Genomic DNA, 26,349 nt, shown 5'->3' with positions numbered 1-26,349 from the left:
TGACAGGGGGCGGTGCCCCAACTCCCCAATCGGCCCTGCTCTGAGCCCGACCAGGGGCTGCACCTAGGGATTAGGCCTGCCCTCTGCCACCCGGGAGCAGGCCTAAGCCAGCAGGTCGTTATCTGCCGAGGGGTCCCAGACTGCGAGAGGGCACAGGCCGGGCTGAGGGACCCCCCCCCTTCCCCCCCGAGTGCACAAATTTTTGTGCACCGGGCCCCTAGTCCTATATAATAAAAGCCTAATATGCAAATTGACCGACTGGTGGAATGACTGGTGGAAGGACTGGTCACTATGATGTGCACTGACCACGAGGGGGCAGACACTCAATGCAGGAGCTGCCCCCAGCCTGCTGGCCCCAGACCAGCCAAGGTGGGTGCCAGTAGGGCCCCCCGATTGCCCTGCCGGTCACCCCACAGATTGGCTGATTGCTGGCCAGGCCTAGGGACCCTACCCGTGCACAAATTTCGGGCCTCTAGTCTATCTATATATATAAAAGCCCAGTGACCAAACGGCAGAAGGACCAGAATGACCAGTTGACCAGTTGCTATGACACACACTAACCGCCAGGAGGCAGACATTCAATGCAGGAGCTTCCCCCACAGTGGGAGCAGCCGCTAGTAGGCCCAGAGTGAGGCTAAGTCTCTGTACATATCAAATACCTGAGATAATCCAGACTCTGGCCTGACCCCACCAGCTGATGCAGGCCCTCTAAGGTGTGTTCTAGAAAGAGCGCAGGGACCTGGCATAGGTAGATGGCAAGAGGGGACATGACTGTGGACCCCCCGGGGAGGCTGTCCTGTTGGTTGAGGATCCTGGAGCACGGCTGTCCTGAACATCCCCAATGGTGTCACCTTCCTGGCATCACACTTCAAGGACATTTACCGAGTGGCTTTAGGGTGCAAAGCTCTTCGCCAGGTTCCTCCAGGACATAGAACACACCTTTACCCAAGACATTACCCTGAAATAGCAGCTCAGACTAATTTCCTCATTCAGCAGCTGCTCAGAGGGCAGGTCCACAGCCACTCGGCTGACCAGGATGAGCGCTGCACCCACAGCGGGCTGATCCCCGCAGGCCACATCCCCACCAGTGCACGAATCTGTGCACCGAGCCTCTAGTTTTAAAATAATATTAATGTAAAGTGTAATTGAAAAGTAAAATAAAAAACATAAGATAGAGTAATACAAACCAACATGGGAAAAGAAACCTAATCACAAGGTTCAATTTCTCAATAATGATCTCAATTTCTTAATGTATGCGAAATGTATATTAACATATACATAATGTTAGTAACTTACAAAGTGATTAATGCCAAGTATGGTTTTTCTAAGTCTTTATGCACATTCATTCACTTAATCTTCACAGCATTTCTATGTTAATGGTGAGGAAGTGAAATTTAAAGTGATTTGCCCAAGATCACAGTTTATAAGCAGTAGAACTTTAATTGCTAGTTGTTTAAACTTAATAAAGTCATTTTAATTGTATAATATTTGGAATTCTCACTAACACATGAAAAATGAACAAACTCAACAACTTCAATAATATAAGAAACTGTAACAAAATGAAATTACAATCAATGAAGTAAACTACCAAATAGTTATTAGTACCGTATATTCTGTGATGATGGAAATGTTCTTTATCAGTGCTATCCATTATTTTAGCCAATAAACACATGTGGTTACTGAACACTTGAAATATGTCTCAGTTATGCCTGGTGTAACTGAGAAATTAAAATCTTAATTAATTTTAACTAACTTCAATTTTAATAGCCACGTGTAACTAATGGCTACTGTACAGGATGGCAAAAGTCTAGAGTACTCCAGAGCAGTGGTCGCCAACTGGTGGTCTGCAGACCACTGGTGGTCCATGAGATCCAAAAGGTTGGCAACCACTGCTCTAGAGGGAGAGGAGTATGGTGATGACCAACACATACAGCCTTGAATTTGGGCTTAGTACAGGTATTCCTCAAAGTTTATCATCCTGACAGATATCTTCCTTTATTAAAGTAACTAGAGGCCCGATGCACGAAATTTGTGCAAGGGGCTCGGCCCTCACAGCCCCTCACAGCCTCGGCTGGCCCTCGCAGCCCTGGCTTCGTCCGGCAGGTCGTCCTGATGGTCGTTCTACTGTTTGGTCTAATTAGCATATTAGTTCTTTATGATATAGGATAAGCTGTAAGACTATGGATGGGCTGGAGTAGAGGTAGGGGAAAGATAATTATTGTCTCAATTTTAAGCCTTATAACTGAGGGACAATGTGAACAGAATGACTAGGCAGAAGATCACCTAGAAAACTGAGCAAATTATAAACCAAATAGACCTAACAGACATCTATAGGACACTATCCAACAACAGCAAAATACCCATTCTTCTTAAGTGAACGTTCTCCGAAATAGACCATCTGCTAGGGTACAAAACAAACCTCAGAAAAATGTAAAACAATACAATAATACAAACTGTATTCTCCAACCACAATGGAATGAAATTAGAAATCAACAGAAAAAATTGGGAAATTTATGTATACACAGAAGTTAAACCACATACTTCTAAAAAGCATTTGGGTTAAATAAGAAATCAAAAGGGATGTTAGAAAATACTTTCAGATAAATGAAAATAAAGACACAACATACTGAAACATATGGAATGCAGCTAAAACAGTACTTATAGTAAATTTATAGCTATAAATACATATATTGTCATGAAGATTTCAGTAAAGAAGATTTCAAATCAATACCCTAACCTTCTACCTTAAGACACCAGAAAAAGAAGAGCAAACTAAACCTAAAGCAAATGGAAGAAAACAAATACAGATTAGAGAGGAAATCAGCAAAAGAAAAAAAAAATCAATGAAACCAAAAGTTGGTTCTTTGAAAAGATAAAAAAATTGACAAACCTTCAGCGACCAAGAGAAAACAGACAACAGATTCAAATTAGAATACAAATGAGAGGCTATTACTACTAACCATACAGAAATAAAAAGTACTATAAGAAATACTATGAACAACAGTATGCCAATAAATTAAGACAAAAAAAGACATATTAGATTAAATAGACAAATTCCTACAAAGACAAAACCACCAAAACTGATAAAAGAAGAAACATAAAATCTGAATAGGCCTATAATAAGTGAAGACAATGAATTGGTAATAATAAAAACTATCCATAAGGAAAAGCCCATGCCCAGATGGCTTCACTAGTAAGGTGTAACAAATGTTTTAACAAGGGGTAATGTCAATTCTTCACAAACTCTTCACCAAAAAATGGAAGAGGAAGGAAAACTTTCTAAATCATTCTATGAGACCAATATTACTCTCATACCAAAACCAGACAAAGACATCGTAAGAAAACTATAGATCAATATTTCTTATGAATACGGACACAAAGGTCAACAAATGAACAGCAAATAGATTCCAGCAACATGTAAAATGCTATACCTAGAGTACTAAATGGATTTACCCCAGGAATGCAAGATCTGCTTAATATCTGAAAATCAGTTACTGTGATATACTACAGCAACAGGGTGAAGAATAAAAACATGATGATTTCAATAAGACCCAGCAAAAGCATCTGAAAAAAATCCAACACCCTTTTATGATAAAGACACTTGACAACTAGGAATAAGAAGGGACCTTGCTCAACATGATAAAGGGCATCAAAAAAGCCTCATAGCTAACATCATACCAGTGGAAGATGGAAGCGTTACCTCCAAATTCTGGAACAAGAAATGAACTTCTATTAAACATAACACTGGCAATCCATTAGGAAAGAAAAAGAAATAAAAGTCATCCAATTGGAAAGAAAGAAGTAAAACCATCTCTATTTGCTGATGGCCTGACCTTGTATAAATAAACCACTAAAAACTCCTAGAACTAATATTGAAATAAACAAGGTTGAAGGACACACAAAAATCAACAGTATTTCTATATACCTACAATGAACAATACAAAAATGAATCTAAGAAAATAATTCTATTTACAACAGGATAAAAAAGTATATAATACTTAGGAATAAATTCAATAAGAGTGTAAAATTTAACCCTGAAAACTTCACTTCAGACCCATTAGAATGGCTGTAATTTTAAAAAATGAGATAATGGCCCTAGACAGTTTGGCTCAGTGGATAAGTTACACCAGCGTCTGTCTGTAGACTGGAGGGTCCCGGGTTCGATTCTGGTCAAGGACACATGCCTGGGTTGTGGGCTCAATCCCCAATAGCGGGTGTGCAGGAGGCAGCCAATCAATGATTCTCTATCATCATTGTTGTTTCTCTCTCTCCCTTTCCTTTCCTCTCTGAAATCAATAAAAATATTTTTAAAAAGTCAGATAATAGCATGTTTTAACAAGGAAGCAGAAAAACCTTAACCCTCATACACTTCTGGTGTGAATATAAATGGTGCAGCCAATTTGGAAAAGAGTATAGCAATTTCTCAAGTGGTTAATACAGAGTACCATATGACCCAGCAATTCCACTCCTTAGCTATATACCCAAAATAAAATGAAAACATTGGTCTACACCAAAACTTGTACAAGAACGTTCATAGCAGAATTATTCATAATTGTCAAAGAATGGAAACAACCCAAAAGTCTATTAGCTGATGAATGGATAAATGTAATGTAGTATATTTATACAATGGGACATTATTGCATAAAAAGGAATGAAGTACTGATACATACTACAACATGCAAGAACTTGGAAAAACACTGGTAAGTGAAAATCACCAGTCACAAAAGGCTACATATTTAACTTCACTTACATAAAATGCCAGAAAGACAAATATATATATATATACAGAAGCAAATTAATGATTGCTTATGGGTAGAGGGAATGAAAGGAAAGGGACATGATAGCTTTTAAAGGGCACAGTGTTTCTTTTAGAGGTGATAGTAATAACATATCACACTCACTAGGCTAGCAGAAACAAACTTTTTTTAGGTATATGTATTGTTAAGGATGTAAATGTGTAACATGATGCAACCACTTTTGAAAACTGACATCATCTTTGAATTACCTTGCAAATTCCTGATGTGGTTGTATACTCTACAGAAAATCTCTTGCACATATATGCACTGAGACACTTAACATGAATGTTTAAAATAGCAATGTCTGGAATATGAATAAAACTAGAAAGTGTCTAAATATCCCCAGAGGAATAGTGTATAGTCAGAAAATGGAATAATGCCGAAACCGGTCTGGCTCAGTGGATAGAGCGTAGGCCTGCGGACTGAGAGGTCCCGGGTTCGATTCCGGTCGAGGGCATGTACCTGGGTTGTGGGCACATCCCCAGTGGGAGGTGTGCAGGAGGCAGCTGATCGATGTTTCTCTCTCATGGATGTTTCTAACTCTCTATCTCTCTCCCTTCCTCTCTGTAAAAAATCAATAAAATATATTAAAAAAAAAAAGAAAAGAAAATGGAATAATGTGTGTATGTACACATCTGAATGAAAATACTACAGATATACATCAACATGGAAGAATCACACAAATATACTGAACAAAAGCCACAAAAATTCAGCAATACAGAAATTGAAAATAAAGCACAACTATTTTGCTTAGAGATTAATAATGTATTAAAATATAATATCCAAAAGTTGTAAGACCAGCACAAATACTAACTACTGAAGCAGAATAATATATGTATCTTACCAGCCCTCTTAGGAAATCCTGTTGAAAGGAATCTCAAAGATGTCATAAGGTGTCCATTACCTACTTTTTGACCAATAAATTTTACTGTGACTATTGCATATGGAAGACACTGCCTAGGCTTATCTACTGGTTCTGAAAATTCACTGTATTCATAGAAGTATACCTGAAAAATAAAGAACAACATTTTTATGCTGATTAATTTTAAGACTTGAATAAGCTCATATTAAAAAAAACTATATAACTGCATAATTCTATTTATTCATGTTTCCATATACCACCCCTCTTCGTATTTTCTTCAACCTTTTTTTTTTTTGTTAAGATGTATGAATTTTTCCCCCCACCAAATATTTTTTTCCTTGGTAAGCTACCAATGCTAGCAGAAGCAGACACAGTATGTTTTAAAAAGTATTTTTCCATTCAAAGTTTGTTTTGCGTGTGTTGTGAATACTATACCATATTTTATTTGGTTGGAAAGGTTAACTAGGGCCCTAGCTGGTTTGGCTCAGTGGATAGAGAGTTGGCCTGCAGACTGAAGAGTCCCAGGTTCAATTCTGGTCAAAGGCACATGCCTGGGTTGGGGGCACGATTCCCAGTAGGGGGCGTGCAGGAGGCAGCCAATCAATGATATATATATTTTAAAGCTAATTAGAAAAATAAGCATAGCTTAATGCATTTTACATATGGGAGCATATATTTATACTAGAGCAGTGGTTGCCAGCCGGTGGTCCATGGACCACTGCTGATCCATGAGGTTCGAAAGGTTGGCAACCGCTGTAATAGAGGCCCAGTGCACAAAATTTGTGCCTGGGTGTGGTTCCTAGGCCTGGCCAGCGATCAAAGCGTTAAGCGTCTGGTGTGGAAGGGCAGGTCCCAGCTGACCCCTGGGCCCTGGGCAGCACCTGGGGCCCCAGGCCCCTGCGCACTCCCCTCCACCTGAGTCACGGTGCCCAAGTGCCCATGTGGAGATGTGGTGAGTGCTGCCGGACACAGCAGGCCGGGATGCAGCATGGGCTTCTGGACTGCCCAGCGGCGCCGCACAGAAGCCAGGTGGGCAGTGTACTCTCTCTCGGCTGGCCTCACAGACCAGCTCCTGCGTCACCTGGAGGAGGATGCACAGGTACGGGGGCGGGGGGGGGGTGTGGTTCCTCGAGGGCGCCTAGTACCTGAGCACAGGGGCTTCCCTGGTGCGTGAGCCCTGGCATCCCTGGGGGAGGGTAGCAGGGAGAGTGAGAGTGAGCTCAGCGGACACCCTGCATTCTCACCACACCTCTGACCCTGTCACCCCTGCCCCCAGGTAGCCGGCGAGAAGTCACAGCCCCCAGCCCAGGCACCGCATCCCGCATCGCCAACGCCCGCCATGTTCCACACTGCCCCCTGGTGGTCAATGCACGTCATAGCGAGCGGTCAAACTCCTGGTCGAACGACCGCCCGAGGGGACAATTTGCATATTAGGCTTTTGTTATATAGGATTTCTAGAAGATTAACTTCATTTAATCATATGTATGTTTATACATTATATGTACTATATAATTTAATCTTATACAGAAGATTAAAGTTCTACTGTCTCAGCAATACAGGACAGAAAATTATCATTTCACATGTAATGACCAATATAAAAGTCATTTCTCCTTTTGTAAAGTACTAAGAATCAGTAACATTATTTCAAAATAGCCTTGTTTGCATTCTTTGCAAGACAGAAATTAATCTATGGAACATCTAAATAAAAGCAGACACTGTACTTTGCCCTGGTTGCATGGCTCAGTTGGTTGGAGCATTGTCCCATATACTGAAAGGCTGAGGGTTCAATCATCATATAGGAGGCAAGCAATCGTTGTTTCTCTCTCTCTCCCCCTTCCCTTCTCTCTAAAATCAATGGAGCATATCCTCAGGTGAGGATTTTTTCAAAAAGGCAGACACTATACTTTGAACAAAGTTAAATATAAATCTGAAAATGTTTCTACTAAAATTCTCAGGTAAGTATTAAAACATCTTTCACTATTTATTTATTTAAGATCATATTATATTAAATGAATTAAGGGATTTTCCTTTAGTATTTTGGGAAGTTATTTTAAGTCTTGTATCATACAATGTGAAACATGTGACTTTCAAGTAGTCAAATGAACTAAAACATTAACATACTGCTGAATTGTAGGCTTGTAGCTCAATGGTATCTTTCAGAGAAGGTATATTTTTCGACATATGGCAATCAAAGTTAGGACAAGGATCCAAAGAAACTTTGTTTTTATCCACTGAAGGCTGAATTTTCTTCACTTTTCCAAAGAGAACCTTAAAAAAAAAAAAAAAGGCAAAAAGAAGGTCTGTAAAAATACACCAAAACACTTTAAACTGTCATACACAGAGAGTTGCGAAGCAAGCTCTGTTTTAAAGCAAGAAGTATGAAAGAGCTTTTTGGAGCTTTTTAGTATGTTCCAAATTTTGTAAAATTAGCATGTATTACTTTTTAATGTAAAAATAAATGATGCCTATGAATTTGATAGTAGTTGAGGTCTAAAAATGTAAGAAAGTATACCAAATGAACCAATGATTTTACATGAATATACACACATCCTAAGTTACACAACTGAGCATCCTGCCTAGCTTCCGTGATTTTAGTCATCCTGGCAAAGCTGCAATTAACCAAAAAGTATATCTTAACCAATGTGTTGATGCTTAAGATTTGACTATAAGATTTACTGTTTTCAATTTTGAGTAATTTTGGACTTTCAGAAAAGTTGAAAAACAGTTCAGAGTTCCCGTAGACCTGTACCCAGCTTTTCCTAATGTTAACATCTTACATAAGCATGGCAAAATTATCCAAACTAAAAAATTAGCATTTTATAATACTATTAACTAAAATAAGCAATAAGAGTTTAGAACTTTAGTGTAAGCCAGAATAATTCTAATCAATGTTTTGAGGAAGGACATTTAAAATATTCTGACATTAATTGTGGTCTGAACAAGAGAAAGAAAGATGATCAATTAGGGAAGAAAAAAAATACACTGGGAAGACCAAGATGATAAAGGCTGCCTTTGCTTACTTGGAGTTTTAGTTTATGCTGCACACCCGACTAGAGTCAGATAGGTGGAAATTTTGAATGATGCTAATGATGACAGTAATAAATATAATTATTATTTGTTTTACATAATGTAACTAAAAACACTAATAATAATTCATATGTTCAGGTCAATTTAAAACAGACTGAATATAATATTTAATATTTGTTATAGGCTACCTACCTTAAAAATTATAATACTTTCTACATTAATGCTTCTACTATGAGCATAATTCAAGGCAACATCAACATGTCTAAACACATAAACTCCAAGAAGAGGATTTCCTAATATCTTCAATGTAGACGTTTTGGTACTTATCCCCTTCTTATATATCTCAGCCACATCCCTCTGAGGAAGTGATAAAAAGCAGAACTGTTCTTCTAGTTCTCTGCCATGTCTTCCATTCTCACGCATCTCTGTCCTAAAGCAAAACAAACAACACGTAGTTAAATGAGAAGAACAATAGAATTTTTAAGTAGAAAATAAACATTCCAGCTTGCGACAGTCAGAAAACAAGACAATTATTGATGACATTCAGAGGTGACAGTGTCCTATGGAAACAAGTTAGGCTGAAAGTCATCTAAGGAAGAAATTCAAGAAGTAGTTAGAAATTCAAGTAGAAGTTATAAACTCTATTTTGTTTAGGCTAGTGTTAATAAGGGCTAGCATTTCCTGAATGCTGCTAATATGCCCAACACTGTTAAGACTTAAACTTTACATGCGTTTTGTCATTTGTTCTCAACTCCTCCAACACTGAATTACTATTGTTATTATTATACTATTATTGTTATACACCTTTTAAAAAAAATCCTCACCTGAGGATATTTTCTCCATTGCTTTTCAGAGAGAGTGGAAGGAAGGGAGGAAGGGATGGGGAGAGGGAGAGAGAAAAACATCCATGTGAGAGAGACACATCGATTGGTTGCCTCCCTCAGGAGCCTCGACCAGGCTGGGGATTGAACTGGCAACCGGTTGGTGCTCGGGCTGATCCTCTAACTACTTAGCAATACCAGTCAGGGCTGTTATACACATTCTTAAAATGAGGAATATGATGTTCAAAGAGTTGAAACTTGCCAAAGTAGCAAAGTAACAGAGTTGAAATTGTATATGCTAACTTTGTCCATTAAGTTCCAGAGCTCGAATTCTTACTTATTTGTGTTATGGAGGAAAGGATATGCATTTCTTAAATACATATATATAGAGAGACACATACACACATACACATATATATGGTCAATTATTAGGGAATCCCATTCTTCAGGGATCTAAGATAACAGCTGGCAGAAATAAGCGAGAATTTGATTACAGACCCCTATCTTAGTAGTAAGACAAATCATCCTCAGAAAAGATTACAATCTAAACTACAGGTACTCTTGAAATTCTGACTACAATCAAGAATCACTTAAAAAAATACCATCCCCCTTCAATTGGCAGATTAGATAGGGAGTTCTATATGGCTTGTTTATGTGGCAGCAGTTCATCACTGGGACAGAAATGTGATACCAAATGATTATCAACAATGCAGAACCTACAGGACCTAGAAAATAATGTGTATACCACAAAAGAAAAATTGATCGTGAAAACCACAAGCTACCAATATTTGTTATTTCCTCAATACCACTCACAGAATTTACGTAAAGTATATTATGCATATTAGCATATTAATATTTATTTTATTTGCAAGAATGACTCATCATTAATAGTAAACAGGGCTACAAAACACATGGCAACAGTTACAATCAAGACGAATTGATTAGATCATGACCACTTTTCTCTCAGTTCCTGGGAATGTCAACCTTAACTTTCAATTCCACGAGTCATCACTTCCTGATCTTGCTTTCAAGATGACATCAGTAGATTCTGTGAAACACTAAGATCTCTATGTTGATTGTTAAAGTTTAAATCTCACAGAAGTATTATAACACGTTTTGTAATACCAATTCCTCAACTGATTTTTCTTGGGATCTGGAAAAACATTAACTTTCTGAGCAATGCCTGGAAGGACTGCCTAGAACAGTGGTTCTCAACCTTCTGGGCCTTTTAAATACAGTTCCTCATGTTGTGACCCAACCATAAAATTATTTTCGTTGCTACTTCATAACTGTAATGTTGCTACTGTTATGAATCATAATGTAAATATCTGATATGCAGGATGGTCTTAGGCGACCCCTGTGAAAGGGTCATTCGACTGCCAAAGGGGTCGCAACCCACAGGTTGAGAACTGCTGGCCTAGAAGGTTCCAGATATTTACTCAGAATGTTTTCCCACATGAAAACACTAAACACTAGCACAAAGAATGGGAAGGAGAGAGGAAACTGAAATATAATGGGTAAGGCTTTTCCTTACACAGCAGGGTTTCTCAACAGTGGTACCGCTGATATTTTGGGCTGAATAATTCTTTGTGTCATCTAGTCATCTTACTGGCTAAACATTATGTCCTCTTTAAGGGACTGAATAGAATGGAAAAAAAAATCAACAAAGATCTGATCCAGGGGTCCAAAAACCCGTATAACTAAAGTAGAAAATGTTCTCTGGAGTTTTGTATTGGTAATAATACTAATAAGAAGTTCTTTGTAGTTTTCAGAATTACATTGGGAAAAAATTAGGACTAAATATGACTTAGATAATAAAAATGACCAATAAAGAATTAGACTTTAGAACTATTTCTAGGTCTAAAAAAGTTTTGTAAAAGGTTGACTTTTTGCAGTTACTCAAAAATAGAATCTATGTCAGCTTGTCAAGTGACAGAAGCTCTGAGTTTCAAGACCTCCATTTCAGACATGATAGGTAAAATGAATCTAAATAGTCTTTTGTGTTTATAGTAACATGTAATCAGATAAGAATATGAATAACTACTACATACAAAGTGCTCTATTACTAAGAGACATTAACACCCATCAGAGTCTATGCTAATAGGGTATTTATATTATCTTAAGTATAAAAACTAGATAAGAGTTAAGAATAATTTTCCAAAAATGTTTTCTCATGTTTTTATGCATCAATGCTAATGAGGAATACCAGTAAATGTCACAATTTGTCAGCCCCTGAACCTTACACACACTTTAAGCTCTGGAGTTGAACTTTCCATACAATCTAGTGCTCAAGTGCTAACTTCGTAGGTAGATATACTCTTGATTGTGGGTTGGTCATTATTTTTATTTATTTATATTTTAAAATATTTTTATTGATTTCAGAGAAGGGAGAGGGAGAGAGAGGTAGGAACATCAATGATGAGAGAGTATCATTGATCGGCTGCCTCCTGCACACCCTCTACTGGGGATCAAGCCCGCAACCCATGCATGTTCCCTTGACCAGAATCGAACCTGGGACCCCTCAGTCTGCAGGCCGATGCTCTATCCACTGAGCAAAATCATCTAGGGCTATTATTATTATTATTTTTTAAATGTTGAATTTAACTTTATTTTACCTTTACCTTAACTTTATTTTAATTGATTCTGGGTCTGACTTATGTTAATTTTTAAAAATTTATCTTTATTGTTGAAAGTATTACAGATGTCCCCATTTTACCTCCCATTGACCAGCCTCTATTCTACCCCTGCCCCTGCCCCCCTTGGTCATTATTTTTAAACCACTATTTTATTAAATATTAAGTAAATAAGTATAAAAGATTTATATAAGAGAGCTTATATTGATAAAGAAGTTACATATAAGTTAACATAACAGAACAAATGAGTGATAGAGACAGGATTAGAATCTTGGATGTCTTTTGGAAGACCATGAACTTATAACTGTGCTACCATGATGTCTAGCTACTGAAACCAACTACAACAGAGTACAAGGTGTAAGTGCCTCAAATAGAATGCCTATGTCACAGTTAATTATGTTACATAATAGGTTCCAAAGAAAACTTGTATAGTTGGAAATGGATAATTTGTATGAGTAAATGAAATACCAGAAGTATCATTATCTCCAAGTTTAATTGGAAACAAAAGAATGCTATTTAACTACAGCTACTGGTTATGCAGCTACTGGTGGTGCAGAGAGGAGAGAATGAAAGAAAGCATTCAATTCAAATTAAGTATTTTTTTCTTTTTTTAGGAAATAGTTAAAGAGAATGCAATTGACTTTGGAAAGCTTGAAAGGACACTTAATTGTTTTCAAATACATCAAATTGCTGATGATAAGTGATCATTGTGCAACTGGAAGAAAGTGTAATACATGAAATGAAGCATCAGCAGTTAAGAGAAATTGGGATTTAACAAAGTTTAAATAAGAAAGAAAAGTTTGATTCAAGACTGGTGAGGTGGCCCTGCCAGATGGCTCAGTTGGTTGGAACATCAAACTAAAAAGTTTGCAGGTTCAATCCCTAGTTGGGCACATATGGGAGGCAACCAATTGATGTTTCTCTCAGATTGATATTTCTCTCTCTCTCTCTCTCTCTCTCTCTCTCAAGTCAGTAAATGTATCCTTGGGTAAGGATTAAAAAAAAAAAGAGTAGTGATGTCACAAACATGGTGAAGTAGAAGACCTCAGTCTCTGGCCTCAACAAAGATCAATAATTAGACAGCTATCCACAAATAAAAGCAGCTCTAGTAGAGCTCTAGAGTCCACTTAATAAACTTCAGCAACACAGTGGCACAAAACACTAGAGAATAACTACACAAAAAGGGTAGGATGAAAGCTTCATATGCCTGAATCATCTCATTCCCCCAAGCTGGCATCGTCCAGTGCTGAGAAAGAATTCCCGAGGTAATTTCCTCTTGCTGGGAAAGGGAGAGCAGGGCGAGTGACCAGCTTCCCCAGCCGTCGGGAGTACTACATGAAGGACCTGTTTTGGTACTCCAATCAGAGACCACAGGGGTATGAAAGTAGAAATCAATAACAGGAGGAAGACTTAGAAAGTCATAAATATGAGGAAATTAAACAATGCACTCCTGAACAAACAATGATTCAAAGACGAAATCAATAGGGAAATTAAAAAACATATTGAAAGGATAATGGAAACACCATATACCAAACTTTATGCGATGCAGCAAAAGCAGTGTTAAGAGGGAATGTTATAGTGATAAATGCCTACATTAGGAAAAAAAGCTTCAAATAAATCTAACTGTACACTTTAAGAAACTAGTAAAAGAAGAACTAAGCACAAAGTCAGCAGTTAACATCATACTCAATGGTGAAAAGCTGAAAACTTTTCTTCTAAGGTCAGGAAAAAGACAAGGATGCCTACTCTCACTACTTTTGTCCAACAGAGTACTAAAAGTCCTAGCCAGAGCAATTAGGCAAGAAAAATAAATGAAATGCGTCCAAATCCAAAAGGAAGAAATAAAACTGTCTTTTTTTGCAGATGACCTATATAGAAAGAAGACCTAAAGACTACCAAAAAATGTTAGACCCAATAAACAAATTCAGTAAAGTTTTGATAAGGGTTAGCTAGCTAACTTAATTAGGAAGACAGGAAAGGGGGGGGTGGTCCAGGGAGGATGGAGCCATTTCAGGCCTGAGCAATTAAAAGCAGCCCTCCCTCAGGGATGGGCGTGGTTGAGGGGGGGTCAATTGGGGGAAAAAGGAGACACATGTAATACTTTAAACAATAATAAAAAAAGCAGCCCTGACCTGAGCAGCTGGAGAGCCATAAGAGGTAATAAAACACATTCTGCCAGGACATCTGAGAGAGAGCCATAAGGGAGATCAAAAGCAACTCCAACCTGAACAGATAAGATGGATAATGTTGCAAAATAAGGGGGAGAGGAAGTAGAGGGCATTATATGGGGTTTAGACTTCAAAAACTGATACTATGTAGTAGAGTGACCAATGAGGAAAGCATGGGCATCCTAAATTAAGGTAAGGGTCCAATTAGAAAGGGTCATGAAGAGACAAAGAACTGCAGACTTTATAAACCTGGAGACAAAGAGATTCAGCAGATTTTCAGATTACAGATTTTGGATTTTTTCCCATTAGAGAGAGAGCAAGTGAGCAGGCTTTTCCCATTTGGGGACCCCTCCCCAGGGGGTCCCCTTTGGGGACACCCCTGCCCAGATGAAGTTTGTATATGCTTCCAATAAACTTCTACATTTTTTTAAAGAATATATTTTATTGATTTTTTACAGAGAGGAAGGGAGAGAGATAGAGAGTTAGAAACATCGATGAGAGAGAAACATCGATCAGCTGCCTCCTGCACATCTCCTACTGGGGATGTGCCCGCAACCCAGGTACATGCCCTTGACCGGAATCGAACCCGGGACCTTTCAGTCCACAGGCCGACACTCTATCCACTGAGCCAAACCGGTTAGGGCACTTCTACATTTTTATTAAAGAAATATGTTAGCCCACAAATTTATTCTTCAACTTTGTTGGACAAGAACCCATGAGAAGTCTGCACTCCAAACCCCATGTTTCAGTTCCAAGGTACAAAATCAACATAAAAAAATCACTGCACTAACAATTTTATACACTAATGAAGTATCTGAAAAACAAAGTAATTGCATTTACAACAACACCAAAACCAATAAAATATTTAGGAATAAATTTTTTAAAAAAATGTTTTATTGATTTTTTTTTTTAGAGAGAGGAAGGGAGAGGGAGAGGGAGACAGAAACATCAATGATGGGAGAGAATCATTGATTGGCTGCCTTCTGCATGCTCCCCCGGGGGGATCGAGCCCACAACTCAGGCATGTGCCCTTGACGGAATCGAACCCAGGACCCTTCAGTCCACCGGCCAACGCTCTATCCACTGAACCAAACCAGCTAGGGCCTTAAGAATAAATTTAAGCAAGGAGGTGAAAGATCTATAAACCAAAAACTATTAGACACCTATGAAAGAAATAGAAGAAAACACACAAAAAAATGGCAAGATATCCCATGTTCATAGGTTAGAAGAGTTAATATTGATAAAATGTCAATACTACCCAAAACCATATTAAGAGTAAATGCAATCTTTATCAAATTTCCAATGGCATTTTTCATAGAAATAGAACAGAAAATCCTAAAATTTGTATGGAACTACAAAACACTCTGAATAACCAAAGAATCTTGAGAAGGAACAGAGCTGAAGGCATCACACTTTCTAATTTTAAATTATATTACAAAGGTACAGTAATCAAAACAGTATAGAGTGGCATAAAACACACATAAACCAATGGAACAGAATCAAGAGCATAGAAATAAACCCATGCAAATACTGTCAACTATTATTTGATAAGGGAGCCACAAACACTCAATGGAGAAGGGTAGTCTCTTCAATGAATGGATATCCACATGCAAAAGAATAAGAATGGATCCCTATTTTATACCACTCACAAAAATTAACTCTAAATGGATTAAAGACCTAAAGGTAAGACCTGAAGCCATAAAACACCTAGAAGAAAACAAAGGAAAAAACCTCCTTGACAATGGCCTTGGCAAAAATGTTTTTGGTATGACATCAAAAGCACAAGTGGGAATACCTCAAACTAAAATGCTTTTGCACAGCAAATAGAAACAACTGATAAAAGGAAAAGACAAACTGGAATGGGGAAAATATTTGCAAACCATTTATCTGATTTAAGAGGTTAATATCAAAAATACATAAGGGATACATACAACTCAATGGCAAAAACACAGACTCTCTGAATAAAAAACAGGCAGAGAATTTTTAAAAATATACTTTTATTGATTTCGGAGAGGTTGGGAGAGGGGAGAGAGATAGAAACATCAATGATGAAAGAGAATCATTGATTGGCTGCCTCCTGCCAGCCCCTATGGGGGATCGAGCCCCCAACCTGAGCATTTGCCTTTGACTGGAATCGAACCCAGGACCCTTCAGTCTGCAGGCCGATGCTCTGTCCCGAGCCAAACCAGCTAGGGCAACATGGAAATTCTTAAAAAAAAAAAAAAAAAGTAAAACAGAACCACCATATGATACAGCAATCCCACTTCTGAGTACGTATCTGAAGATGAAATCACTATCTCAAAGAAATATCTGCATTACCATGTTCATTTTGGCATTATTAACAATAGCCACCACATGGAAATAATCTACATGTCCATCCACAGATGAACTGATAAAGAAAATGTGTTATACTGCACATACAATGATATATTATCCAGCCATAAAAAAGGTAATCCTTCCATTTTTGACAACACAGATTGATCTTGAGGGCATTCCTTCAAGCGAAATAAGTCAGAAAGAGAAAAGACAAATACCATTATGATCTCATATGTGGAATCTAAAAACATCCAACTCATAGAAACAGAGTAGAATGGTGGTTGTCAGAGCCTGAGGAGTGGGGGCAATGGGAAAATGTTGGTGAAGGTACAGACTTTCAGTTATAAGTTCTGAGGATCTAAGTTACATGATGGCAACTATAGTTAACAATACTGAATTGTAAACTTGAAAGTTGCTGTAAGAATAGAGCTTTAGCCCTTGCTGGTGTGGCTCAGTTGACTGGAGCATCATCCCATACACTGAAAGGTCAAGGGTTTGATTCCCAGTTAGGGCACATACCCAAGTTTTGGGTTTGATCCCTGACAGTCAGGGTACGTATGGGAGGAAACCAATCAATGTTTCCCTCTCACATCAATGTTTTTCTCTCACCCCCCTCCCTTCCTCTCTCTAAAACAATAAAATCAATAAAGACATATCCTCGAGAGAACTTTAATGTTCTCATTATAACAAAAAAGTGGTAATTAGGTGAGGTAAAGAATGTGTTACCTAACCTCACTGTTGTAAATATTTGGCAATCTATAATAATAAAAGCGTAATGTGCTAATTAGACCAGACGTCCTTCCAGATGACCTTCCGGATGAAGCCGGGGCTGTGAGGGAAGCCAGTGCTGGCAGCCGGGGGAAGGCAGGCCTACTCTTGCATTGATCCTCTAGTACAGAGGTTCTCAACCTTCTGGCCCTTTAAATACAGTTCCTCATGATGTGACCCAACCATAAAATTATTTTCATTGCTACTTCATAACTGTAATGTTGTTACTGTTATGAATTGTAATGTAAATATCTGATATGCAGGATGGTCTTAGGCGACCCCTGTGAAAGGGTCGTTCGACCGCCAAAGGGTCGCGACCCACAGGTTGAGAATCGCTGCTCTAGTATTTTAATAAATCTGTGAAAAAGGGAAATTTTCTAACTCACTCAAAAGGTAGTGTATTAGTTTTCCATTGTTGCTGTAAAAAACTCCCAGAAGTGAAATAAACACCCCCCCACAAAAAAACCCCCCACAAAACTACCAGAAGTGTAGTGGATTTAAACAAACCAAATTCATTATCTTACAGTTATGTAGGTCATGAGCCCAATATGGGTCTCATTAGGCTAAAATCAAGGTATCATCTGGGTTTGCGTTTCTTTCTCAAGCTCTAAGGGAGGATCTATCTCATGTTGGCACAAGTCAGTTACTTAGAGTTGGAGGACTGATATCCGTTTCCTTGCTGGCTGTTAGCTGAAGGCTGTTCCCAAATTCTAGAAGTTACCTGCTTTCCTTGGCTCAGGAACACCTTTCCTCCATCTTTAAAGCCAGCAAAGGTAGGCTGAATCCCCCTCATACAGCTTTCAAAACAACTTACATTTTTTCTTCAGCCTACCTGGTGTATTAAAAAGCCCATCAACTCCAGCATGGCAGGCACTGTTGTTTTCTCTATCTAGCCCTGCTGCTTGGAGGTTTAGACTTTATGCCCCAGGATTTGGTCCTTTTCTAGAGAGCACTGGCTCAATAAAACCTTTCTTTTTAAGAAAACTTTAACAGTGAAAGTTTTTGTTTAACCTAAGATAGTGAACAGACTTGGATAACAGTAAGCCAATAAAGACAAGGGGAATGGGACAAAGAATAGTTTTTTCTAAGTATGTAAGATGATTTAGAATTATTAGGGAGATCACAGTCTACTCATTTGATTACTCTTTATACACACTATTCTAACACATATACTTTCAAAACGCTCATGCTCACACCAAACACCTTCATCCACTTCACAAAAGGGAATAAGCCAATGTGTCATCCAGTTACTGCAGTTAACTTCAGATCCACAATGTGAGTAATATGCTTTCATTTCCAACAGGTGTGGATATAGATCCATATAGTCAACATTAGGCAATAAATGGCTACAAAATTATCTACCCAAAATACACTGATGGAGGAAAAATTAGGGTAACTATAAATTCTGAAAAGTGAAGAACGACACAAAAATGGTCAGTGTTAAGTGGCCCTTATTTAGCACAAAGTATATCCTTTTAAAAAGAAGTAGCTAGAATTCTTTGCCCTCAAAATTCCAGAAGCTAGTAACCACAGCAAAACCTTGTTTAGACAATGGTTGTGATTAGCAATTTGTCTCCTGGCAACAAGCCTCTCAAACCTTTCCATCCCCCATGGCCTTGCATTTGGAGTGGCCCTTACCTATTCCAATTTGATACTATCAGTTTCTTCTCCCAAACTGCATTTAAAATATATCTTTACTATAAAAACTTGAATAATTTCACTTACCAGCTAGAAAGAGCTCAAAAGGGGGTATGTGGGAAAGGTAGAAGGCAATATATTTGTGCTTTGTGGCATACTTATCTCCCATTAAGTCTTTCCTTTTAAACTCCCATTCACATTAACTCTGGAAAAAATTAATTCCTTTCCTCAAGTTAATTTTGCAAAGGTGATCTGTGAAACTGATGGGGAAAATAAGACATTTTTGGAGGGGCTAGCAATCTGAATCTGTGCCAGTAACCTAATGTACATTCTTGATAGCCTATAATTAATCACTGCCCCTTTCCTCCACAACCTGGTCTTGCAAGACCTGTTTACCTAAGTACTCCCATTTTTACAGAGGCCATAAACCATGAAAAATACACAACCCCTGGAGGGGGTTATCAGCGCTGGCACCAGGCCAGGCCAACACAGGGGGCTTCTTGCAAAGCCTGGGAAAGGTCCGGAAGTTCCATCCATATTTGGGGGACAAAGAAACCAAAGGGTATAAAGGGAGACCTTCCTCCATATTGGTTTGCTCAGGATTTGGAGAACTGACCCCTGAGTCACTGTACTAGTACATGTGAAACATTTGAAAAGAAATGGATTTTTCCAGTATCTCTGGGTACTCCTGCATATTTTTCCGTCACCTGGTAAATTGTGTAACAAAACTAGGCCATAAGCAGAAAGGCTCTTTTTGACCAGATGTGAAATTTTAAGGCTTCTTGGATCTAAGCAGAAAATGGACAAAGCACTTCAACACCCTGAATTCTTTTTGTACAATTTCCCCCCAAACCACAGCCATATATGTCTGTGTCCTAAAGTATAAGAGAATATCACGAACTTTCCATCTGGGAACAGTGGGTTTCCTTTTTGACCTCTTTCTAGATTAAATCCGTATTCTAGAATCTCTTATACTAGTATGCCTTTCCCTTCAATATCAGTTGGAATGCTATTGACTTTGTTATAGGATAGTAAGAAGCTGGAAAAATTCCAAGGCAGGAGGAATAGGGAGACAGACAAGAAATTTAAACAAGGCCAAACAGTTTGGCAGCCTGCAGCCAGCTTGAAATAATAGCAAGGACACTTGAGAGTAAATGGTTAATGTGTCTCCAAAGAATGCAGGAAAGGAGGGTGAAAAGAAGGGAGATAGGAGGAGGAATCTTAATACAACCAAAGAATGCAAAGCTTAAATCACCCTGAAATTACTAAAAGACAACAGAGAGAGGAGGGAGAGGAAGGAAGAGTGCAGTCTTATCTCACCCCACTCCCTAAACAGAAAAGCGACCAGGTGCTTCTCACAAATTCTGGGAAAGCCACAACAAAGTAAAAGGGGGACCCTGAAAATTAATCTGTACCAAGATATTCAGTAGAGGAATTAAATCTATAGACAGAAAAGTACATAAGGCAGAAACCTCCACCCCACTCACTCCTCAGATTAGCTGAGAGAGCCCATTGGCACTTTATGTCAGACTAGAGGCCCGGTGCATGAATTCATGCATGGGTGGGGTCCAGGCTGGCGAGGGGGAGGGCCTGTGGGCGGTTGGGGCCACAGTGTATGTCATAGCGACCGGTCGTTCTGGTCGCTTGGCTTTTATATATATATATAGATAATAGATTTGCTTGCTTTGCTCCTTTAATAAATTTGCATGTTTTATTTTCTTAATAAGTTACTTTCTTAATAAATTTGCTTTAACACAACGCAGTTATCTGGAGTCACTTGCTTGAATTCATTCATATGAGAAGACAAGAACCGAGATGGGGACAGCTCTCTCCCTCTGACTCAGGGAGCCGGCTGGAAACACCTCTCTGGTGTCTGTGAGAGGTGCCTGTAGCAACTTCAAGTACAGAAGAAACCCACTCAAACTGGCTTAAACATAAGTTAACTTCTTATAACAAGAAATTCAGAAATCAGGCAGCCTTTATCAGGGTTGATGATTTCATAGCTCAGATGTTAAGAATTCAGATTTTTTTTTCTACCTTTTTGTTCTGCTGTTCTCAGCTTTAGGGTACCCAAACATCATTAGTCTCTTCTTATTCCAAGAGTGCTATCAGTGGCTGCAGCAACAAGCTTCCTTGTTCACAGCAAACTGGTTTTTCTTTCCCGAGCTCTTCCGCACCCAACACCCCAAGCCAATTTGTTCTCAGAGTGTCACTTGGCCCAAACTGATTTGGCTCTGCCAACTCTTGAAATCATAAATAAAGTGAATAAAACTAACCATGCTCAGACTACTCACCAGGAATGGATGTAAATTGAGATGTCAAGTAGAAATTTAACCACAGCATCAAGCTGGGTACTGACAACCTTTGAAATGATGTCCTTTTATATATTTACTAGAGGCCCGATGCACGAAGATCCATATAAGAATAGGCCTTCCTTCCCCTGGCTGCCGGCACTGGCTTCCCTCAGGCACCCAGAACCCAGGCCTTCACTCTGGCCGCTGCCTTCCACCTTTGCTCCGGGCCAGAGCCACCTCCTGCCTTCGCTCGGGGCTGGAGCTGTCTCCTGCCTTTGCACCTGGCTGGAATATTTACTAGAGGCCCGATGCACGAAGATCCATATAAGAATAGGCCTTCCTTCCCCTGGCTGCCGGCACTGGCTTCCCTCAGGCACCCAGAACCCAGGCCTTCACTCTGGCCGCTGCCTTCCACCTTTGCTCCGGGCCAGAGCCACCTCCTGCCTTCGCTCGGGGCTGGAGCTGTCTCCTGCCTTTGCACCTGGCTGGAGCCGCCTCCCGCCGCTCCGGCCAGCTCCATGGCCCCGGCCGGCGCCTCCATCTTTGTGGCTATTGGCGCCGCCATCTCTGTCACAGAGTGATGATTAATTTGAATATTATCCTTTTATTAGCATAGATGATGTTTAAAGGTAAGTTATTATAAAACAAAAAAGGATCAAACTGATATAAATAAGGTAATGGACTTAATAATTCAGTTTCTTTTTTACCCATTAAGACCAGCTCAAGTTTCCTAATTCTTCACAATATCTCTCAAGACTTTTAGGAAGAATAATCAATACCTCATCTGTACACCTATACCTTTTTTTAAAATATATTTTATTGATTTTTACAGAGAGGAAGGGAGAGGGATAGAGAATCTGAAACATCGATGAGAGAGAAACATTGATCAGCTGCCTCCTGCACACCCCTAACTGGGGATGTGCCCGCAACCAAGGTACATGCCCTTGACCGGAATCAAACCTGGGACCCTTCAGTCCGCAGGCCGAAGCTCTATCCACTGAGCCAAACTGGTTAGGGCTGTACACCTATATCTTTATTATAACATTATACTTTGCTGAACATTTTCTCCACTAGAATGTAAATTCTTTAAGGCTGAGGAGAAAACATTTTTCTCTAAGGATATCAAAGACAGTATTTTCCACCTGCAGTTGGGGATCCATGTATGAGAAGTGTCAACTGTAGGATGGTCAGTGCCCCAACCCCAATATTGTTCAAGGGTCAACTGTAACCTCTGAAATGGTAGGCACTCAATTGTTTAATGAATGATTGAATACATAGATATTTGATTAATGTGTTCTTGCTGCTTTCACATTTAGTAAGTGGTAGATGGCATGTAGATAAGAAGTGGAGATTGGTATCTTTTTGTAGCAACTTTCTTTTGCTGAGACCACAAATTTATAAATTCCTCTAAGGGAAGTGATAAAAAGAAAAGCCAGAGGCAACCAATGTTATTAATACTTTCTTTTTTCATTCTATTACAGTGGGGCCTTGACTTACGAGTGTCCCGACTAACGAGTTTTTCAAGATACGAGCCGTCTCTCGGCCGATTTTTTGCTTTGAGTTGCGAGCTAAAATTCGGGTTATGAGCCAGCTTCAGATACCCCACTGCTAGTTGGTGCAGCGAACGTCACAGTGAACGCCACAACATCAGCCCAGCATCACGTGTCTCACTCGTTCACTGTTGATTTGACATACGAGTAATTTGAGTTACGAGCTCCGTCACGGAACGAATTAAACTCATAAGTCAAGGCCCCACTATATTCTGTTAACCATTCTTATTTATTTTCCATTTTGTTTTTCTTTTCTACCTGTGCCTTACTGCTTGCTTAAGGGAACTTCCTATCATTCATTTTTTTAACATATAAAATTAGGTTAGGTTAAATAAAAATTCAACCTAATTTAATAATTAAGTGCCCACTGTTTTGCCAGACTGTTTCATATTATGAACACAGAAACAAATAAAATGAAACTCACAATGTAGTAGGGAAATGAGACAAAACCAATGTATTGTGGTTAGTTCTATAAAACCAGTATAAAGTTCTATCGGAAACAAGTGAGTTTATCTAATTAGGCAAGAAATCAATGTATCCTATACCTGTTGGTCATTTAGAATGTCTAACATGTCTTGAATTGTTGGGTAGCTGTTCTAACTTTTCTGTAACATTCACAAGGAGAAATAACAGGTTGAAAATAAAATGTTGCATGGTGGTGATGGTGGTGGGGACATTATGAAAAAGAACAAAATTATTAAATTCCTAAAAGAACCAAAATCAAGAAACAATGCCAAAAATTCATTTTTGATGATACTGTTATTTCTATCTGCAAGAGGTAGGATATATCCACTCCATTTTACTTTTGCTCAAAACTGGGATTTTTAGATGAAAAGAATATACCATCAACTAATTCTATCATTCCCATAAGTTCTCCCCAAAAACCACTAAGTGGGACAACAGGTCTGAGTCAAGAGGAATTGATTCTAAAACAAAAAAGAAACCCCAACATTTCAAAGTGAATTCTAAGGATGGATCCATCAACTTTTAAGATAAATGCAAATTGGTGAAGGAGGCAAGTTCAGATAATGAAAAAACTAAACTAAGTTTTGTTCACAGAAAACCTATACCTATAAATACAAAATGTTTACCATGAGAACTTTCCATATGCTTTGATTCTTATCAAAATAACATAATGGAATGTGCCTTCCCAAAAAAGTGAAGGTGTACTTTTAAAAAATTAAGTGTCAAAAATAGTGCTTCTAGTGGAATAGTTGGAAATAGCCAGGTATTATCTTGCCTAATAAAAACATCAGCTCAGTCTCTCAAGGGTTAAGTCAAGAAAAAAAGTTCCTTTTTAAATATTTTAACTGCTGTTTTATATAGCAGGAGGCACAAAGAATCTACAAAATTGATGCTTAATGAATGTGCTGATGTATGTGTCTGAAAAATTTATCAAGATTAAAAAGTTAAGAATGTCTGAAATCTGGCTAATCTTATATAATAAAAGGCTAATATGCAAATTGACCGAATGGCAGAAAGACCCGGTCGCTATAATGTGCACTGACCACCAGGGGGCAGACAATCAACACAGGAGCTTCCCCGCCTGGTGGTCAGTGCGTACCCACAAGGGAAGCGCTGCTCAGCCAGAAGCCAGGCTCATGGCTGGCGAGTGCAGTGGCAGTGCTCAGGACCCCTCAGGGGATGTTTGCCCGCTCCCGCTAAGCTGGCAGGCAGATATTCCCTGAGGGGTCCCGGATTGTGAGAGGGCACAGGCCAGGCTGAGGGACCCCTGGTGCACGAATCATGCACCAGGCCTCTAGTTAACTTATAAAACTCACTAATCAAATCTCACATTTAGCTTTTGACTATCACAAAAGTCTGTAAGAAGGCAACAAAATAATGAATAAACAAAATCTGTACTTATTTTCTTAGTAATATTTATCAAACCTCAAATCGTAGAAATAACAAATTCATAGAAGACTTTATAGTAAAAACAAACAAAACGAAACCTCAAACTTCTTTAGGTCATAGTAACTTACCTCTTAGAAGTAAAACTGTTTTCCAGATCTTTATTATGAACCAGTTTTGTATCCCCAAATTGCCATGACGACTGTAGATCACACCTTATATCAAGCCGGCACTGGTTAAGAGTGTCCTGTATGAAACTATACTCTCTAGTATTGGTGAAACAAGATGACAAGTAAACTAAAGATAAAGAAAAGGGCAAGTGGTTTGTGTTTAAAATTACATCCTTGTACAATGACAATTGTATATCTAAGACTCAAAATAATCAAATACTTGAGATTTTTCCTTTCTTCTGCTTGTTTTGGGTTTATCATGTTACTAGAGGCCTGATGCACAAAATTTGTGCAAGGGTAGGCCTTCCTTCCCCTGGCTGCCAGCACCAGGGCTTCCCTCCAGCTGCTGGCACTTGGGACTTGGGCTTCCCCCGGCTACCAGCTGCTGGCAGCTGGCCCTGCCCTCCGCCCACAACCGTCTTGGCCTGGCGCTGCCCATGTCTGCTGTCACTTCCCCCCTTCCCCTTGATTGATCGCCCCGCCGGCCGGTGGCCTGGGCCTCCCTCTGTGGGGCTATCGTGGGGTGATGGCGGGCCCTCCTGACCAATCGCTTTGCATCCACCTTGGCTGGCCTGGCGCCAGTGTGTCATAGCATGGCCGCGTTCTGCTGTTTGATCGATTTGTATATTACGCTTTTATTATTATAGATTCTTTTTCTAATTTCTTAAGGTAGAAACTTAGATTACCTTCCCATTCTCTAATATAAGTATTTAGTGCTATAAATTTGTGAGCAATGCTCTGTCCCTCAAATTTTGATATGTTGCATTTTCATTTTTATTCAGTTTAATGTTATTTTTATTTTCTCTTGAAATCTCATGAATATTTAGAGATATGCTGTTTACTTTCCATGTGCTTGGAAACATTAATTTCAAGTTTGCATGTGGTCAGAGAACATATATGTATGACTTCAATTCCTTTAAATGTGTTAAAATATGTTTCATGGCCCATCGTACTATCTTGAGTATCAAATGGCAGCTTAAAAAAAATTTTTATTCTGTTGTTGGGTAATGTAAAAATGTCAATTAGATCCTGTTAGCTGACACTATTTAGTTCTATGTCTTTGCTGATTTTCTGTATAAGTAGTTCTATCAATTGTTGAGAGAGGAAAGCTAAAGTCTTTATCATTCTGGATTTGTCCCTTTCTCCTTTCAGTTCTATCAATTTTGCTTCATGTATTTTGAAGCTCTGTTGTTTGGTAAATACACATTTAGGATTGTTATTATTAGTGCTGTGACCCTTTCATTATTATGCAATATCTTTTCCCTGATCATTTTTGTCCCTCTGAAGTTTATTTTATCTGATATTAATATAGCCAGTCCTGCTTTATTTTGATTGGTTGCAAGCCTTTATTTCTCCATGTATTTATTTTCAACCAAACTGTAGCACTGTATGTGAAATGGATTCGATAGTATATAGTTGGTTCACATTTTTTTTAAAATTCTTTATTAGTTAAGG

General features: G+C 38.9%; 1 protein-coding gene across 1 annotated transcript in view; it reads right to left on the bottom strand.

Annotated features, from left to right (window-relative positions):
- The window catches only part of TEX15 (testis expressed 15), a 61,425-nt gene that overhangs the window by 28,603 nt on the left and 6,473 nt on the right, over window positions 1-26,349 (bottom strand). Inside the window, exons 3-6 of the mRNA XM_014537930.1 lie at window positions 24,856-25,021; window positions 8,878-9,115; window positions 7,780-7,926; window positions 5,641-5,803 (exon numbers count right to left, since the gene is read on the bottom strand). Of these exons, the coding sequence (XP_014393416.1) occupies window positions 5,641-5,803; window positions 7,780-7,926; window positions 8,878-9,115; window positions 24,856-25,021 (714 nt within the window). The remainder of the gene's footprint in view (window positions 1-5,640; window positions 5,804-7,779; window positions 7,927-8,877; window positions 9,116-24,855; window positions 25,022-26,349) is intronic.

This window comes from Myotis brandtii, unplaced genomic scaffold (assembly GCF_000412655.1).
Source record: "Myotis brandtii unplaced genomic scaffold, ASM41265v1 scaffold185, whole genome shotgun sequence".
Classification (NCBI taxonomy): domain Eukaryota; kingdom Metazoa; phylum Chordata; class Mammalia; order Chiroptera; family Vespertilionidae; genus Myotis; species Myotis brandtii.
The sequence above is the reverse complement of the archived record's forward strand: the minus strand, read 5'-3'. Positions and strand labels throughout refer to the sequence as shown.